Source organism: Lontra canadensis, unplaced genomic scaffold (assembly GCF_010015895.1).
Source record: "Lontra canadensis isolate GAN:19392208 unplaced genomic scaffold, GSC_riverotter_1.0 scaffold71, whole genome shotgun sequence".
NCBI classification, from domain to species: Eukaryota; Metazoa; Chordata; class Mammalia; order Carnivora; family Mustelidae; genus Lontra; species Lontra canadensis.
In genome coordinates this window covers 1,640,102-1,658,545 of record NW_022631065.1, presented here as the reverse complement: position 1 = coordinate 1,658,545, position 18,444 = coordinate 1,640,102, and the positions used below count along the sequence as shown (strand labels likewise).

Below are 18,444 nucleotides of genomic sequence, written 5' to 3'. Positions count from 1 at the left end.
GATACTTCTGGGATGGGACAGGAATGTTTGTTCCCTCTTGCATGTCCCTGTTATTGTTCTCTCTTGATAAACACCATCCAGGAAGACTAGATTTTCTGTGGCCTGGAGCCAGGTGGTGGAAAAATCCTTTGCCCTGGGGCCCTACTCTGTCCATAGGGCAGGACTCTGACCATTTCTGATGGGACTCACCAACCCCTCTTTGTGGCTCCTGAAGGGACTGTTGCACTCTGGAAAGAAAGAAGGGATTGGTAAGCTAGCATTTCCTGGTTCTCACAGTGGACAGGTCTTCCTTCTGGACACCGTGCGGGGCACACTGTCTATGCTGTCCTTTTACACCTCCCCACCATCCTCTGAGGTCAGCATTAGCACCTGCAAACTCCAGAGAGGTGAAAAGAGTCACTCAGGGTCACACAGCTAGTAACCCAGAGCTTTCTGACACCATAGCCCAGGATCACAGCAGTCCAGACTTGGGGGGTTTTAATACTCTCTGCCCACCCACCAACATTGGAACAGTGGTTGCCAGGAAGAAATTTTCATTTCTGTGTTCTGTTTCCATGTGAATTACCCCTGGCGGGCTACTTACAGTTGACTTCAGTCTCTAAGATTTGGGATCAGATATTCAGGACATTAAAAAAAGAAAGAAAGAAGAAGGAGACAGCCTCCTTATCTAGACCAGGAGGCCAGCCTCAAGAAATCTAGGAGGGCTGCTTGATCTTTCTTCTCTTGCTCCTGACGGGTTAGACAGTCTCTGGTGCCCAGGAGCCCTGTGGCTTTAAGCCTGAGCCCTGGTTTGGGAGGAGACTGGGAGGGCGACGGAGGGTGCCCGCCTACCTGGGGGAACCTGCTCGAGGTGAGGCTGGCGCGTCTCGGGATGCGAAGCGGGCGGGGGCAGGCTGAAAGTTGGAGCAAGCAGGAAGTGAAGCGAGGGCCGCCCGGGAGGAAACAGACTAGGCGAGTCCCGTCGCGGACAGGCCCGAGCCGCTGGGAGACATGGTGAGCGCGCTGGGAACCAGAAAGGGGCTGATTCAAAGAGGAGCCAGTGTGGCCTGGGGGTGGAGTGGAGGGCCCGGGGATCGGGGGAGCTGGTGGCGAAGGCAGAGCGCCGGGCCAGCGCTGGATGCGGCCGCTCTTCTTTGACAACTTGGCTGCGGAAAGCTCGCAGCCGCCTGGCGGGTATTCCTGCTCCTTGTCCACTCCCTCCCTGCCCTGACCTCGCTGCTGGCCTGGAGCAGGGTTTCGGTGGGGGTTGGGGGGGGTCCGAATTCCAGGCGGGGAGTTGCTGAGAGGCCCTGCATCTCCTCCTCCAGCCCGCCCGCCAGCCGGGGGTTGTGACAGCCCCCGGCGGCACCTCCGAAGTTCTCGGGGTTAGATTCCAGCCCCGCGGCGGGAGCTCTGCCCGGCTGCCTTTCACCTTATCCCCATATAGAAACTCCAAGAATCTGTCTCCCCGCGGAGTCTAAGTAATCGGCGGCCCCCTCTCTCTAAACATGAGGAAGAAAGCTAAGGGTTTCTAAAGGAACCAGAAGTTGGTTCTCTGTGATAATCCGTTTAGCTTGGACCCCCGCTTCCCGGCCTGTTTCAGAGGCTGAGTGGGTCAGGGAGGGAGGAGCCTAATACTGGTTTTTCCCTCCCTGTTCACAAAACCTTATCATCAGCCTGGGAGGACTTGCCCTCCATTTCCCTCAACACCCAGGCTGCTGTTTTTATTTAATATCTGCTTAAACAGGCGGTGGTGGCTTGGGTGTCTGCACTTGGTGCTATGCGGTGGGCAAAGCAGAAGTTCATGGCGCAATGGCTGTCCCTCGGGCGGCCTGGTGGGGGCCTTGGAGCCTGGTTGCTCTTGCTCTTGGTCCTGGCAAGGAGGCTGCAGGACGGCCTGGAGCCCGAACCCCTCTTCAGCTACTGTCTTGCAGTGAGAGGGGGTTTGTGCCCCCTGATGGTGTTCTGCCGGCCAGCACACATATTTTTTAATGAGGACCCTTTGATAAATAGTGGTGGGTTTCCCCTGTCATGAGATGCCAGGTCCTCTGACCGCATCAGAAGAGCAAGGCAACCATGGAGTGGGATTTAGGGCTGTGTTTCTTTTCGTCAGGGGCCTCGAGAACCTGAAAAGAAACTCGATCTAGTCTATCTAGCATCAGCGCTCACCTTCTGGGGCTTCAAAATGCATTTGTTTTTGATTACATGAGTAATACATGAAAACGTTCTCTTTGTAAACAGTTGAGGCATTAAAAAAAGCTAAAGTCCATCTCAGGCCTTCCCCTCCCCTGGCCTCTGAGGCTGACTCTCAGTTCCTCCACCACTTGGTCTAATTAACCCCTGTGCTGCTGCCCAGGAGGAGGCCAGTGGAGGTGGGGGACATGATCACGTGCGGAACCTGCAGAGTGAGGTGGAGGGCGTCAAGAATATTATGACCCAGAATGTGGAGCGGATCCTGGCCCGAGGAGAAAACCTGGAACATCTCCGCAACAAGACAGAGGATCTGGAAGCCACAGTGAGATAGGGAACCCGCCCAGGGAGGGGGTGGGGGGAGGGGAAGGTAGAGGAAGAGAGGGAGGGAGGATTGCTGGGCTTGGGGGGTTGGTGGTGTTGGAGGCAAAATGAATACGAGGGAAGTCTGCCTTTTCACTTGTTTGGGGGAACTGACAAGCAAGTCCCCAATTCTGACTCTGATCTACTCCACTGATTGGTACTGGGGTCCATGGAATGCCTCCAGGGACTTGGCAGTGGTGGGGGGAATGGGTAGAGCTGACTCTTGGAGGCATTTTCTGAGACAGATAAGATGGCCCAGTCAGCCCTCGCATTCTTAGGCTTCTCTCCCTTGAAACTGATTTTTCCCTTTGAAGGCTGCGCTTGACAATCATTTGGGCCTGACCTTCCCAGGGCAAAAATATTGGCTCTTGAAAATTCCTCCCAGGGCCTTTGGCCTTCTCTAGGAGTTACTAGGCAGGGGGCGGAAAACTGCTAGGGTTTTGCTGAGTCTGCTTTAAAAGGAAGCTGGGAAGAGCAGTGAAATTCTTTGATCCAAGGGTCCTCTGCTAGCTGAAGGCTAGAATAATATCTCCCACACATCTTGCTAGACCTCATTCCTCTCTCTGTCTCTTTCTCTAGCCAGGGGCTGAAGCCAGCTGCTCAGGGAGGGAGTAACTAACAAAATACTGCAACAAAGGTTGGAGACTAAGGTTCCATGTCCACAGGGAGAGACTGGCTGTGGCTTTCCAAGTCCAGAATGTAGTCTTGGGTCTAGTCTCCCCGGACTCAGTATTTCTTCCCACGGCCTAGTCTGGGGAGCATGGCCCAGGGAAATGTAATTTCTGTAGCTCGTGCTGAGGAGGAAGAACAGTTTCTCTCACCTCCAAGCTCCCTGCTGCCCTGGCCCTGTCCTCCAGCTTCAGCAGTTCCCATGGGGCAAGGAGTTGTTTAGCCTCCTGGAGCTAGCGCCCCTCAGCCCGTGTGCCCTCCCAAGGGCAGATTGTACAGACAGTGTCGCATCCCTGGGTGTGAGCATATGTAAAAGACTCCTCCATGTGTGTGACAGTGTAGGGGTAAGGAGAGAAGGGGGGTGGCAGGGGTCAAGGGGAGCCCAAGAATTCTAAATTTGAGCCTGGCCCATCAGAGTGTCATGAAGGTATATCTGTCAAGGTAGGAGGACTGCACTTTTTTTGTGTAACAGTCTGTTCCATCAACTGCTCATGTAAATATTTAGATGGCTAGCCTGTGGGCCTCTGTCCTTTTGTTCTGGTGGAAGGAGGCCCTGGTTCACTCTGCCTTGTCCCCAACAGTCGGAGCACTTCAAGACCACATCGCAGAAGGTGGCTCGGAAGTTCTGGTGGAAAAACGTGAAGATGATTGTCCTCATCTGCGTGATTGTTTTTATCATCATCCTCTTCATCGTGCTTTTTGCCACCCATGCCATCCCAACTTAGGGAGCCCCTCGCCCCTGCCCTCCTCTTCGGGGCCACCCTCCACAGCGGGTGCCAAGAAGGGTCCTCTCTCCCATCCTTGCCCGCAGGGAGTGCTGCTGCGTCCTCCCGCCCCTCACTCAGGGGCCCCTCTACCACACTGTCTGCCCCAGGCTCCTTGGCCCCCCAGAAGGAGAAAGCCGGACTGTGCCTGTGTTTCATGGGCCCCCAGAGTTGGTTGGAGACACACCCAGAAAGCCCAGCCTGTGGCTGGGAAACGGATGGTGGCCGGTGAGCAATAAAGACCTTTTGGTATCCCTACACATGTGAGGTAATCTCTCCCCTTCCGTTTTGCCTTTGGCTCTTCTATTTCTTTTCTCTCTGGGGACACCCTCTGCCTGAGATTCACCTATTTGAGGCCCCATGGTTGGAGGGGTAGACAGTGTATGTTTGGAGAAGAAAGATGGAGTCTTCTCATCTTTCTCTTATTTCCATTCTTGGTCAGAGGTCTCAAGAACCAGAATTTTCTGAGGCTCTTCACATGTGGAAAATTCAAAACCATTTTAGGGCGGTATGCAAGACTCCTAAGTGTGTCCCCCTGGGGTCTTGCCATGTCCCTTTTATTACTTCTTTGCTGGAAGTGTTAGCCGAGATAGGCGAGGGCCTCCTTCTATCTCTTATGTGGCCCTATTGCAGTCTAGAGTAAGGGATTGGAGGAACTGGGCCACTTTTCCTTCTTTTTGGTTCTGCAAAGTTGTTTTTGTTTGCTTGTTTGTTTTTGTTCTTTTTAATTTAAGTAATCTCTAAACCCAACATGGACCTTGAACTCACAACCCTGAAATCAAGAGTCAGGTGCTCATCCGACTGAGCCAGCCAGGCGCCCCTCGTTCTGTGAAGTTCTATTTGTCTTCTGTCTGCCCCTGCCCTTTGGGGACTTAGCAGGGCCTCCGGGTCTCAGCTGAGGGGGCGAGCATCTCTCCCCATGTCTCGTGGCCAGACCCAGTCAGTGTCACAGGACAGGGCCTATGGCCCTCCTTCCCCTCCATGTACAATGGGCCTCTTTGTCTTTGGCCTTCCCTCCTCCCCGCCAGGTTCCACCTCATTGTCACTCTTTCCTCTGTCTTGGTTTGGGGAAAGGGTTCTTGCCGTCTCTGTCCCTGTTTCTCCCATGGACTTTACAACTTAACAGTATTGAAAACAACCTGTTTTGGGGAGGGAATGTAGAAGGGTCAGGGTTGGGAGACAGGATTTGGGACTCCTCCTGCCAAATCAGCTTCTGGAATCGTACTCTGGAAACCAGGGAGGGGAAAAAAAGCACAGAAAGGCCCTCAGGACAGTCTTTGTCCTCCTATGATAGACCTGGCCATCCTCTCTCCTCAGGTCATTCCTGGACTCAGAGTCCACAGAACTGGGGTGAAACCTCTTCCTTGGGATCTAGATTGCCCAGGGTGGGAATGTGGGCTGTACTCACGCAGGCTCAACCCCCTTCCTCAAGAGGGGCCACAGCTGAGAGACTGGAGGTGGCTGGGGTGGGCTGGAGAGCAGGCTCTCTGACGGCCCCCTGCAGCTTTGAAAGGAGAGAAGGAGAAAGAGTAGATTCAGCTCAGGAAGGCTCTGGAGGGGTGGCTTTGCCCATCCTCCCTCCCACTGAGGAGCAGGGTCACATGAGGGCAGGGCGGCAGCTGCCCTTGTGGTGAAGAGGGAAATACAGAAAAGCCAGAACTAGCACCTTCTCCCTGGGAGTCTGTTTTCTTTTTGAATTGAGGAGAAATCCGCACAACATGCGTTGTGTAAGTGTGCATACAGTTGTAACAGACAGCGGTAGCGTTCTGAAATACACAGTTCAGCCGCAGGTAGTGCATTCACAATGTTGATTGTGAATAAAGTTTCTTTCGTTTTAAAACTTTTCCGGGAGTCAGGTTTTGGTTACTGGCGAACGCATTCACCGAAGGTGGCAGAGACCCGGCCCGGCTGGCTGTTCGAGGCGTCTCTAGCGCCGTGCCCAGCCTTGGCACGGACACAGATGCTTGTGCAACGAGCGCTACCCCGGCTCCAGAGCCCACTCCACTGTGCCCGTGTCACAGCTTGGGACCCCGACGTGTAGCCAGCGTGCAGCGCGAGCACCAGGCTGCTCAGGCGCGAGGCCCCCAGTTCCGGAGGGTGGGCCGGGTGCCGGCAGCTTTCGCTTTCCCGCGGTCCGGGTCCGGGTTCCGGGCAGGCGCGCCCCCCGCTCCTCCGGCCGCGGCCCCGCCCCTCCGCTTCCTCCCGGGTATCTGGCACCGCGGCCGCGGCCGCCAGGCGACAGAGGAGCCCGAGCTGGCGAGGCGGCGGCAGCAGCTATGGTGAGGGGCCGGGCGGGGAGGAGCCGGCCGGCCGGGGGACAGAGGGCGACGTGGGGGTGCGCGGCCGGAGGTCCGAGGGCGGGGGTGTCGTCCGGGACCCGCGCCGGTCCCCCCCCACCTCAGTGAGGTAGCCGCGGCCAGGAGCCGGCTGGGGGCCAGCGCCTCCACTGGGGGCGCGCAGGCTGGGGAGGGAAAGTTTGGTCGCTGGCGCGCAGGGTGCAGGACTCCAGCTTCCCTCCTCCCAGAGCCAAGGGGTTATGAGCCCAGGCTTCGGGCTTCGGAGTCAGACTCCGGGCTGAGATCCTGGTGGTGGCCACTTGCTGTCTCCGTGACCCCGGGCTAGTCACTTAACCTTCCCGAGCTTTCTTTTCCGCATCTGTGAAGTGGGGTCAGCAATGCCTGCCTTACGGGGTCTTTGCGAGTTGAAGGGAGATGCAGTGCCAGAGCCGCGCGTGGCGCTCAGAACCGGCTCCTGAGGAGTGGTAGGTAATGCGATGACCTCTTCAGCCCTTCCTGGAGCTGTGAGAAGCCAAGTGTGGCCTGGGAGTTGGAAACCTGAGCAGATGGGGTGGGGGAGGGCTTGCCAGCCCCATGGCAGGGTACTGGAGGGCACACTCCTTCCTCTGCCGAAAGATAAAGGGAGATGTTTACCCTAAAGTTTCCCCTGAAGTTATCAGACTGTGGCACAGTCCTGGCTCTCTCCTAACCTCTACCCAGGGACACATTCTTGAAATGAGTCATCCCTCACTCCTGCTGCAGACTCTGGCCTGTGTCCCCACTTGCTGTCTCTAAGGCAAAGGTGTCAGGAACAGGTGGTGCCAATAACTTTCCTCCATTCCCTGGACTCCTGGGAAGATGGGCTGGTCAGGAAGCTGGCCAGGGACTTTAAGCTTCTGCCCTGGTGAAGCTAGCAGAGGTGTGAGGGATGTGGCCTGGCTGGGGGTCGCGAGATGTCTGGATGGCCTCATCTCTAGGGAACCAGAGGCAGGAAGAGGAAGCGGTGCAGGAAGGTTGCACTGAGCTCTAAGGCCACGCCAGGAAACTGAGGGAGGCTCCAAGAATGGGACAAAGCTTGGAGCCCACTTCCCAGCATGCAGGGCAAGGGATCAGGCAGGGCTGGGGTGGGCTTCCAGTCGGCCTTGAGCACTTGTGGAGAAGAGGAAACTCCTGAAATGAAGGCTGAGGCCAGGATAATTTATTGGAGGGGGGGGTGTTACTGGAAAACTCTGGCGCTCTCACAGGTTCAGCTGAGGCCAACAGTGGATCAGAGCCTGGCGGTGTGTGTGTGTGGGGGGCGCATACCTTGATCTTTCTCCCCTCCCAGCTCCTAGCCCCATCCCTCTGTATCTTTCACACCTTTCCCTTTCTCTGGCCACAGGTCTTTGGCTTTCTTCTTCCCACCCCTTTCCCTGACTGGTCTTTCTTCCTTGTCCTCTCCTCTGATTCATTCAGTCAACAAGCATTTCTTGGGCATTTCCTCAGTGCCATATGTGGTGACAGGTATAGGGGACGGAATAGAACAGTGATGGGAAAGATGAAACCTGAATGGGTAAGGGCTTGAATTCATTCATCCTACAGATGATCCTCTCTCATGCACGGTCCAGTGAATGTGGGTTTTGAGCCACGGGCTTCCCTCATAGGCACACAGGTTGACCTGGCCGCATTAAGAAGTCTGGGGAGTCTTTGGCCAGCTAGCTAAAGTATTTGAGCCCCTGCTTTACCTGCAGGGTAGGCACCTGGTTAAAAATGTGATTCTTGGAGTCTACAGGGGTTCCACTCCCGGATCATCTATTTACTGGCTGTATGACCTTGGACAGAGGACTCCACCCCTCTGAGCCTCAGTTTCTTACAAAACTGGGATAATAGCGTGCCTTCATTGGATTGTGGCGGGGATTAAATGAGATCAGGTGAGAAAAGTGCGTATTAGCTCAGAATACGTGCCTGTTGAACAGTGGCTGTTTTCACCGTCAAGACATAAAACCTTCTCAATGGCCTACAGGGCCTGGTGGAAATGAACTCCATGCAGGTTAGTGAAGACCCAGGTGATGTTCTGTATTTAGTTACGAGACAAGTAAGTGCACACGTTTGCAACAAGGAAGAGCTTGCTTGGCTTTGTATTTTGTAAAATTATTTAAGAGGTTTTATTGACCGCAGGTATTGTAGAGTTCTTGAGATCTGACTGCTTAAAAAAAAAATCAGCGAGGCTCTGTCCATAATAATAGCTATTATTTATTGAGCATTCAGAATGTTTCAAGTATTGTGATAAGCACTTTGTAACATGTCACATGCGTTAGGTGCCATGGTAGATACCATTCTTGTCGCCACTTTATAGATGAGGAAGTGGAGGGTTGGCAAGTTTGCACAGTGGGTGAGGGGCAAAGGCAGGATTTGAGGGAACCCAGGGCTGCGATGCAGAGCCCTGGCCCTTAGCTCTGAGCTCAGGGGGATGCTGACCTAGGAAGATGCTACTACAGCCCTTCATTGCCCCTGTCCTCTGACAAGGACAGTGGTGACAGCCGAGAGAGAAGGGAGATAGGAGAGTTAGAGAGGTTTGGAAAGCTTTGCTTTCAGAGGAACCAAGGGTATTTGGCCTTGAAACACCTGAGATATTTGAGGGTTCTAGGCAGGATATTCTGTACAGAGGGTAACGGTTTGTGGAGGACATTTCCTGTGTAACTACCACACCCCTGTCTGCCAACCACGCGGCTGCTCCCCACTCCAAGGCACGCCCTCAGCCTTGTAGACCCCGGCAGGGCTGGGAAGCATGCCTCTCACCCACCCTTCCTCTCTACACTCTCTGGTCCCCATGAGCCTGGCGACCCTTCACACTCTTGCTGGTGGCATGTTTCCACCCCTTCTGTCTGGCCCCCCAGCCCGGAGTTTTCCCACTGCCATCCATACCAGTCTACCATGAATGCAGAAATTCCAATTCTTCTCCTTCTTCTTCTCCTTCTCCTTCTCCTTCTTCTTCTGCTTCTTCTTCTTCTAAATATTGTTTTTTTTTTTAAGGTTTTTAAAATTTATTTGAGGGAGAGATCACAAGTAGGCAGAGAGAGAGGGGAGGAAGCAGGCTCTCTACTGAGCAGAGAGCCCAATGCGGGGCCTGATCCCAGGACCTTGAGATCATGACCTGAGCCGAAGGCAGAGGTTTAACCCACTGAGCCAACCAGACGCCCCATTCTTATTCTTATTCTTATTCTTATTCTTATTCTTATTCTCATTCTCATTCTTCTTCTTCTTCTTATTCTTATTCTTATTCTTCCTCCTCCTCCTCTTCTTCTTTTTCTTCTTCTTTTTCTCCTCCTCCTTCTTCTTCTTCTTCTTCTTCTTCTTTTTCTCCTCCTCCTTCTTCTTCTTCTTCTTCTTCTTCTTCTTCTCCTCCTCCTCCTCCTCCTCCTCCTCCTCCTCCTCCTTCTCTTCCTCTTCCTCTCCTCCTTCTTCTCCTCCTTCCCCTCCTTCTTCCTCTTCTTTCTCCTCCTCCTCCTCCTCCTCCTCCTCCTTCTTCTTCTTCTTTGTTTATTTATTTATTTGACAGAGAGAGAGAGAGAGAGGGAGCATGGGCAGGGGGAGAAGCAGAGGGAGAGAGAAGCAGACTCCCCACTGAGCAGGAAGCTAGACTCAGGCTTGATCCCAGGATGCTGGGATCATGACCTGAGTCAAAGGCAGATGCCTAACCGACTGAGGCACACAAGAGCCCCTAGAGAAATTACTCTGACACCTCCCTCCCCCTTGGCTCAGAAGTCTACACTAGGTCTGGTTCCAGTCTTCCCTCTAAGTGAGTGTCCTCTTCTGGACTTTCACTCTGTGTCTTCTCTGGCCCCACCCTGCCCCTCACCCTTACCCTCTGCCTGGTCTGTGTCTGCCCGAATGCCCCAGCTCCACCCCATCTTGCAAGGGCTTGTCCACCTGGGCTGTCTCAGTACGTAGGAGTCCACTCTCTGAGGGGGGCTCCAGCACTTAGTGTTTGTACCTCACAGCACAACCCTCCCCTCTTCCCTAAGGGGGTCACATATGACTCTTTCCCCCAGCACATAGTGAGCTTCTTAAGAACAGGCACAATTCATTCGGAAATGTTTTTTCCCCGTGTCTGCTGTGTGTGTTCCTGGCACTATGCTGAGTTCACCATGGCTGGAGGGAGCGTGGCCCTGTCCCCTGGTCCCTTACCTCCGTCCACATCCTGTACTTCTTTATTTCTCCCCATGCCAGCAGGGGAGACCTGTGCATACAGTCCTTTTTCCTCTGGTTCAGGGAGGGCCAAGGAGGGCCAGGAAGTTAAGCCTGAGGCCTCTGTGTTCCCTGGAGCAAATGTGTTCATTTCGGCCTGGTTCCACCTTGGCCCGGACAGACTTGGCTTTGCAGTGGGAACCACAGCCCACTCTCTTGGAGAACGTGACCCAATGTCATCCTGTTTTGGAACATCAGAGAACAACAGCTGTAGTTTTCATAGCGGAAAACATAATATGCAGCAGGCCACCAACCTCTAGCTGTGACTGTCATTTTGAATCTTTGCCCATTCTCAGGTTTTGGCCTTGGACTGTTAGGAAGGTGGGGATGCCTGGGACTGTGTGAACACGGGCTGTGTGAGCTTGTTGACTACCATGGTAGGAAGAATAGTGGCGATGATGGCTGATGGAGGAAGAGGTATAGATGTGGGCAGCCGCCCTGCTGCCTGCATTATTGCTCCTTGTTCCCCAGTCACTGCTCCCCATGCCTGTGAGTGCACACCTCTGGCATGGTTTGCCTGCCCTCTCTCCAAGCAGGCTGCTTTTCTAGCTCATGGGTAAATATTGACCTACTTGGGTTTCAGATGCCTGCCCCTCTAAACTCCTGCTGGGCTGGATAAACACACTAGGATAACATCCTTTAAAAAATAAGAGTTGCTTTTGGAGAGGCTATAATGTGATCACTCTGAGTCTTCGTAATGGTCAGCGCTGTGCTGGCCTCCTGGGCCATCGGGATGGAAGCAGACAAAGGTAGTCCCTTCTTCTGTGGCTCGTGGTCCAGTTGGGAAGATAGGACTCATATACTGGGAATGCTTGGAGGCCATGTGCAAGGCAGCTGCAAGGATCCTGAATGTGAATTCTTGCCTGAATAGGAGTGGCCCTCTGTGACCACCAGATACTTCTCCTTTCTTTGGTTTTAAGTGGAATTCAGTCAAGTGCCAAAATGTCAGTTGCAGACAATGGGCAATGTGGTCTGGCAGGAAAGGGAGCTTGGCCAGTGTTCTGTGGAGAGGAGATGAGAACAGGGATGGGCTGTTGGGGACTAGACTGGCGGGAGGGAGCTGCTGTGGTTTGTGAATCTGCTGAGATTCAGCTCCCTGACACATCCCTGGACATGTTCTTCCTGGGTCTTACTGGGGCCTCCTACCCTGGGTCTCTCTTGGTCACATGTGTCCAAAGCCCAGCCCCTTTCTTGCTTGTGACGCACTCTCTCTTCTCTCCCCTGTTCTCTCAGCACTCCCTGCACTCCCACGTTTGGGCTCTGCACCTCCCTGCTTAGTCCTCTGAAATGAGCTGGGTTCTTTTGTCAGGTGTGGTTGCTGCTTAAGCTGAGAGGTCTAAGAGTTGGTTTTGTGTCTGTGAGTTGGACCCCAGTGAAGATCCCAGGTAGCTGGAAGGCTGAGGCCAGAGGCCAAGGAGGCTGAGGTTTCCAGGCAGACAGGGAATCAGTTCTGAGCACTGATGCAGGAGTAGGATCATGCCAGGAGGCAGAAATGGCCTAGTCAGTCAGAGAGAGGTCTGATCTTTTCAGTTTGTCTCTGTGTGTGTGTGTCTGTGGGGTTAGGTAGAGGTTATGATGTGTGGTGGTCCAAAATTACCTTTCTAGTTCTACGGGGTGGATCTCCTCCCTGTCTGCTTCTAGCTATGTAGCTTGGTTCCCTGCTCTTCACTGCTTCTTTAGGCCAGTAGGAAGCCCCAGGGCCCATGTCCCCTGTGTGCATATTGGGTAGAGGCCATCCAAGAGCAGGTGAGCACAGTGTCTGCTTTGTGAGAGGGTGAGGTCCTGGGAAGTTTCCATCCTGGGGCATCTCAGAGGAAGCTGAGATGCTGTAGCCAAGGCTGACCTCGGACCTGCCTTGATGGGCATGGAGAGGAGCCTGTGAGATCCGAGGCAAGCCAGACACACTCAGGAGACCAGTCTTTCTCTCTATACATGTCATCCCCTTACCTGAAAGCTGCTATTCCCCCTACCCACCCACGCCCCCCCACAGTGGGGGCAAGGAGGCCGCTAGTTCTCAGGATCAGAGGAGGGCCAGCTGGGGGCCTCATGCAGTTCTGATCTTGGGCTTGGTGCCCAGGCAGGGACAGCGTTGGAACGGTGCCAGCGGCAGGCAGATGAGGTGACAGAGATCATGCTCAACAACTTCGACAAGGTCCTGGAGCGTGATGGGAAGCTGGCGGAGCTGGAGCAGCGTTCGGACCAACTCCTGGACATGGTGTGAGGCCTGGGGAAGCGGGGGTGGGGCTGGGAGAAGCCACGGGGCATCCTCTGAGAGAGTCCTCAGGCTGTGCTCAGGGTCTCCAGGCCTTTCCTGGGGCCTGAGGGCCAGTGTGGGGCCTATAGGTTTATAGCCTAGATAAGCTCCAGGCAGGCCTCATGAAGCAAGAAGTCCTTGGTTTGAAGCTGCGGACCTTCCTAAAGGCTGAGGGTTGGTATTGTTAGCCGGGCGTGAGCCCATAGGGGTGTGAGTCAAAGGCTACACCAGCGTCTGTGACCAAGAATCCAGCCAGGAGGGTCCCAGGGCAGGCTGTGTAGAGAAGGGGAGCAGACAGGCTGGGAAGATGGAGGAGATTAGGTCTTGCTGGGGGGCAGGGAGGGAAGGAGGATTGGGAGAATCTGGCCCTGGGGCTCCAGGGAAACTACTAACTCCCACCCTGTGTCTGGGGATGTCCACAGAGCTCTGCCTTCAGCAAGACAACCAAGACCCTGGCCCAGCAGAAGCGCTGGGACAACGTGCGTTGCCGGATCTACTTAGGGCTGGTGTTGGGCGGTTGCCTGCTCATCCTCCTGATCGTGCTGCTGGTCATCTTTCCCCCACAGAGCAGTGGGGGCAGCAGTGCCGCACAGGCCCAGGACACAAGCGCCGCCTTGGGGCATGGGGACTGACCCAGCTGGGCCTGGAGGAGAGGCCAAGTCCTGGTCTCCAGAAAACCCCAGCATTTGCTCACATCTGAGCCACTCAACTGAGCGCCGAAGAGCAACCTTGATGTGTGCACCTTTGTATCTCCTATCACCCCACAGACTGGCCCTTGAGGGCAGCCTGCTGCACTGGCCATGACCGGCCAGCCCCACCTGGAGCTCAGTAAAAGCTGCTGTTTGGTTAAAACCCAGTGTGTGTGTCCACAAAGTTCTTCAAGTTGGTTCATCCTTTTCTGCCTCCACTCCTGGGGTTATTTAAAGAGTCAGTGGAAGGACTTCAGCCCTGGAAGGTGGCCCCTTTCCTCTTCTCCTCCTCTTCCTCCCCCTCCTTCTACTTTTTTTTTTTTTTTAAAGATTTTACTTATTTATTTATTTGAGAGAGAGAGAGAGAACAAGCAGGGGAATTGGCAGGTAGAGGGAGAAGCAGGCTCCCCACTGAGCAGGGGGCGTGACGTGAGGCTTAATCCCAGGAGTCTGGGATCATGACCTAAGCCGAAGGCAGACGCTTAACTGACTGAGCCACCCAGGCATCACTCCTCTTCCTTCTGTACTTGATCCAAACCTACCTAGACCGATCCTTCTGGGGTACAGGTGCAAAGACAGAGTGGCTCCCAAACCAGACCCTTCAACCAGGGCCTTCTGAGCCCGTTTCTCTCAGAATGAAATCTATTCTTTTTCTGATATCTTGAGAATGCTCAGAATAGGACTCCAGAAGAGGAAAGCACCTCAAAGGTTTTTAATCTCATAAGGCTCTTACTTTTTTCTCTTTTTTTAAAATTTATTTGAGGGAGAGCAAAAGAGAGAGAGATCAAGCACAAGCAGGGGGAAGGGGCAAAGGGAGAGGGAGAAGCAGGGAGCCCAATGAGGGCTCTATCCCAGGACCCTGGGATAATGACCTGAGCTGAAGGCAGATACATAACTATGATTGAGCCACCCAGGTGTCCCAAGGGTTTCATTTTATTTTAAGGCTCTCATTTTTGAATAGACTTTTCCCTCTCTGTATACTCTGTCCTCAATTTCTCTCCTACATTCTTCCTCAAGCTTTACACCTGATTACAGATGAGGCAGATAGCAGTGAAAATGGGAAGGGCTTCTCTGGTCCTGTAATGCACCATCACAAAGGATAGCCTAGAGCTTGCCCTGTAGGAAAGAATTTGGCCTTTTCAAAGCTCCAGGGCCACACAGGGCTAAGCTGGCAGGGCTTCAGGGTCACAGGAAAGATGACTGGGTAAAGGCCATGGAAGAAGGAAAGAAAGCCCTACCAGGACTGCAGGATCTGGGTAGTCTCTGCCTGGGCTACTTGACTGCACCTCAAACTCAAGTGTGGGTGGAGAGGAATTCAGGGTCAAGTGTGTAACAGAAGCAGCTCCTTGTTAGGTAAAGTGAGGGCTACTGACAGAGAAACAAGAAAGAAACTAAGAGTTGTGTGGAGCTTTACCTCTCACAGCTTGTTACTTCCAGTGGGCTTATGACCGTCTTCATTTTGGAAAGACGGAGAAAAACACTTGGCGCCTACTTGGTCAGCAACATCATTTAGAGGCCGTGCGAATTTGGGCAAGCCACTTCTAAGGCTTGGGTTTCACATATGTAAAAAGGGACATACTTAACTCCCAGAACAATTGTGAGGATTATTTATATTGTGTGTAAAACATCCATGATGTAATGGTTCTAGATGCCAAATAAATGGTAGCTATCACCCAAATCATTTACTGCAGTAGTCCTCAACCCTGCCTTAAGTTAGAATTACCAGTAGAACTTCTAAAAATACCAGCCACAGGCCTAGATCAGTGAGTACCAAAGCTAAGATTTAAATCCAATTCTGCAGGATGCCTGGGCACCACACATTAACCTACATAAGCCTACACAACTGCCTTATGGGACCTAGATCAGTTAAATCAAACTCTCTGAGGGTACTTAACTGATGCAGGGTTATTTCCCCCTGCTGCAACTTCTCGTTCTCTCTCCAGGATAGTCATGGGTAGTCAGGGTTGCAAACTTTTTGAATTCAAGCCACTAATTTCACAGAAGCTAGGGGAAGAGGCTGTGCAATGGGCTGAAGGTCACACACAGAGTTCCCTGTGCGGGTAAGGCCCCAGATTCCCCAGCAGGGATCTTCCCTCTCTCGGTGGGGGAGTTTTGCCCCACTCTTTATTGTTCCTAACACAGAAGAGATAAGGACATTTTTGTTTTGTGGGTCAGAGGGGAATCAAGAGCGGACTCCTGAACCACCCAGAATGCAGCAGGTGCAGAAGTACTCGGCGGGCATCAGGCAGAGCAGCGAGAACGGCTGTGATTCCGGGTTCTTAGTACCCTGAGCCCCTGAGCCAGCGCCTCGCTCTCCGGAGGGCCTCTAGCACCTTCACGTCCTAGGCCCTCTGAGCCGCAGAACGGACTGAAGACTCCTAAAGCCCCGACACTTGGCTTTCCAGGACGCTGTGGACGAGAATCGCACGTCGCTCCCACCTCGCTTACCCTGGGTTCGGAGTCCAAAACAGATGTTTTCTGACCAGCCTCATCTCCTGCCATTGGCTTTAGCGTTTGGTCACCTGATTCATTTGAGCCAACGAGAAGCAGCAGAAATAATACTTCCGCTTTCGGTCCCTAACGAGTCTCTGTGCCCGCCTTTCGGATGTTCTGATTGGTCTTCCTCTCTCAAGCCTGCAGCTTATTGGCCAGCGCCGCGGGGCCGCAGTCCATCAGGGTGTGAGGGCTGTGTCAGACACCCCGGCTGCCATGGCGTCCTATTTTGATGAACACGACTGCGAGCCGTTGGATTCCGAGCAGGAGGCCAGAACCAATATGCTGCTGGAGCTCGCAAGGTGGGTGCGCGGTGCTAGGAGGTGGGGGCCCAGGTGGCCGGTTTCTGGGCTGGGGCTGGCTGGAGAAGGCGGATTACATGGGGCAGAGAGTCTGGAGAGGACGGATGAATAATCTGCTGGAGTTAGTCCGGGGATGAGATTCGACGAAGGTCGATCATTTGGGTCATCCGTGGTTGGGCCGGGCAAGGGGATTGTAGGAAAGACTAGAGCTGGTGAACAGCGGGGAGTCGGGAGCAGGAGGGCAGCCGGTTCTAGTATGTACGGCAGAAGACGGGTCATGGGGCCAGTGGAGGGGCCTTGTGGGTGTGAGTAGGTGCGTTCGTTAGGAGCAGGCAGGGAAGTCAACACTGCCACTTGGAATTTGGCTTTACCAGGTGATTTCTGCATGGCCCGAGTAACTTCTCTGAGTTTTTTTTTTACCTCATGTGTAAAAATGGGACTAAACAGCTTGCATGCTTGGAGTTGTCTTATAGCAACTGGAAGCCATTTCTCACTGTGCTTTTTATCTACCGAGCAATTTGCTGGGTAGCTGTTATTAGTAGCTCTTCAGGGTATATTTATCTGTTAATGCTTAGTGGATTGTGGGGGCAAAGGGAAAGTATGGTTTTCTTTGGTTCTGAACATGCGTTGTTCTTCCCAGGTCACTTTTCAATAGGATGGACTTTGAAGACTTGGGGTTGGTAGTAGATTGGGATCACCACCTGCCTCCACCCGCTGCCAAGACTGTGGTTGAGAACCTTCCCAGGACAGTCATCAGGGGCTCCCAGGCTGGTAAGAACATTAATTCTTGCTGCTGTTTGGGGCAGGCTTTCCAGACCCACCCTCTCCCAAGCTAGACTGGTCTAGCCCTTCAGTTTTCCAGGTCAGGTTGGGGCAAGAATGTCCTTCAGGAGTGGGAGCCGGGAGGTAAGGCCTGTAGCAGCTCTCCTGATCAGCACTCCCTTCTAAAGAGCTCAAGTGCCCCGTGTGTCTTTTGGAATTTGAGGAGGAGGAGACTGCCATTGAGATGCCTTGCCATCACATCTTCCATTCCAACTGCATTCTACCATGGCTAAGCAAGGTACTGCTTCCTTTCTCTCACCCCTCACCCTGCCCTGAGCCCAGTTCTCAAGCCTCTTCCTGTTTATGGACTTTTAGGGGATCAGGGAAGGGACAGGGGTAGGGGTGGGAACTGGGAGCAGGGGATAGGTGTTAGCTTATGAAGACCATACCTGGGCTGAAACACTGCCCTCCTTTTCTCAGACAAATTCCTGCCCCCTGTGCCGCCATGAGCTGCCCACTGATGATGACACTTATGAGGAACACAGACGAGATAAGGTAGGGGCTGGTGGTAAGTGGAGAGGTTGGGTGATAATGGGGACCCCTCAGGCCCTGTCCTTAGTGTTTTCATTCCCTACCTTAGCAGGCCTGGGTAAGCCTCAGGGCCGCTGGCTCTGGTGGCCTTCTTGGTGACTTTGGCAAGGAACAAGAGCCTTGTCAATGTACCTGCTAGGGACCTGAAAACAGTGATAGGCAGCCCCATGATAGTTGTCCCATCGCGCCGCCCACAGGCCTTCAGGTATGGCCCATGCCCAGTGTGCCCTCTTTCCTTCAGGCTCGCAAGCAGCAGCAAAAGCACCGACTTGAGAACCTTCACGGAGCCATGTATACATGAGCTGCCTGGGGCTGACCACCCATCCTTCACATCTTCCTCTTGTACCTTGAATCCTCATTAAAGATTTCTTTACCCACCCTGCACTGCATTGCTCAGAGGCCTGGGTAGGGGCTCTGTACCCCTAAATGCTGTTGGAGAAGATGGGCCTGAACCACAGAAAGCACTAGGCTATGTGTCCCTTCCTGCCAGCCCACTGGCCTGAGAACAGTGGAGCCTGGATTAAGACCCTGGCCACTGGACCAGCCAGTGCTTGGGCCTATGAGCTCATTGTTGGAAAGAAATCATGTCAGGGTCTGGCATCCACTGGCTACTTACAGATGGTAAAGAAAAATTAGCCTACATCTCTCTTCCCTGCAACTTTTAGTCAACCTTGGAATCCCACAGGCTTTCTTTAGCTTCATTGTGAAAATTGCTTCTACCATTTTAAAGTTGTTCTATGGGTGACCTCCCCCACCCCCCATATCCCTTACTAAGGAAGCAAACTTCAAACCACACTTTGAGTGGGGGAAGGATCATGTCAATTCTTCAGACTGTTTAAAGGTCTGGAAAGGGTTTCAAGCCCTTGAGGGGTATTTGGATGGCAC

At 53.4% G+C, this 18,444-nt stretch overlaps 3 protein-coding genes across 3 annotated transcripts; all 3 read left to right on the top strand.

Moving 5' to 3' along the window:
* Positions 1-836: 836 nt before the first annotated feature.
* Positions 837-4,225, top strand: VAMP8 (vesicle associated membrane protein 8). Its single transcript, XM_032880656.1, has 3 exons — positions 837-993; positions 2,336-2,494; positions 3,783-4,225. The coding sequence occupies exons 1-3, from the start codon at positions 991-993 to the stop codon at positions 3,924-3,926; spliced, it is 306 nt and encodes a 101-aa protein (XP_032736547.1). The 5' UTR covers positions 837-990; the 3' UTR covers positions 3,927-4,225.
* Positions 4,226-6,193: 1,968 nt separating this feature from the next.
* On the top strand, positions 6,194-13,576 carry VAMP5 (vesicle associated membrane protein 5). The gene is made up of 3 exons (XM_032880655.1): positions 6,194-6,244; positions 12,546-12,683; positions 13,145-13,576. Exons 1-3 carry the CDS (start codon positions 6,242-6,244, stop codon positions 13,352-13,354), a joined length of 351 nt encoding a protein of 116 aa, XP_032736546.1. The 5' UTR covers positions 6,194-6,241; the 3' UTR covers positions 13,355-13,576.
* Positions 13,577-16,068: 2,492 nt separating this feature from the next.
* On the top strand, positions 16,069-17,943 carry RNF181 (ring finger protein 181). The gene is made up of 5 exons (XM_032880654.1): positions 16,069-16,206; positions 16,847-16,977; positions 17,157-17,266; positions 17,449-17,523; positions 17,801-17,943. Exons 1-5 carry the CDS (start codon positions 16,121-16,123, stop codon positions 17,858-17,860), a joined length of 462 nt encoding a protein of 153 aa, XP_032736545.1. The 5' UTR covers positions 16,069-16,120; the 3' UTR covers positions 17,861-17,943.
* Positions 17,944-18,444: the final 501 nt, after the last annotated feature.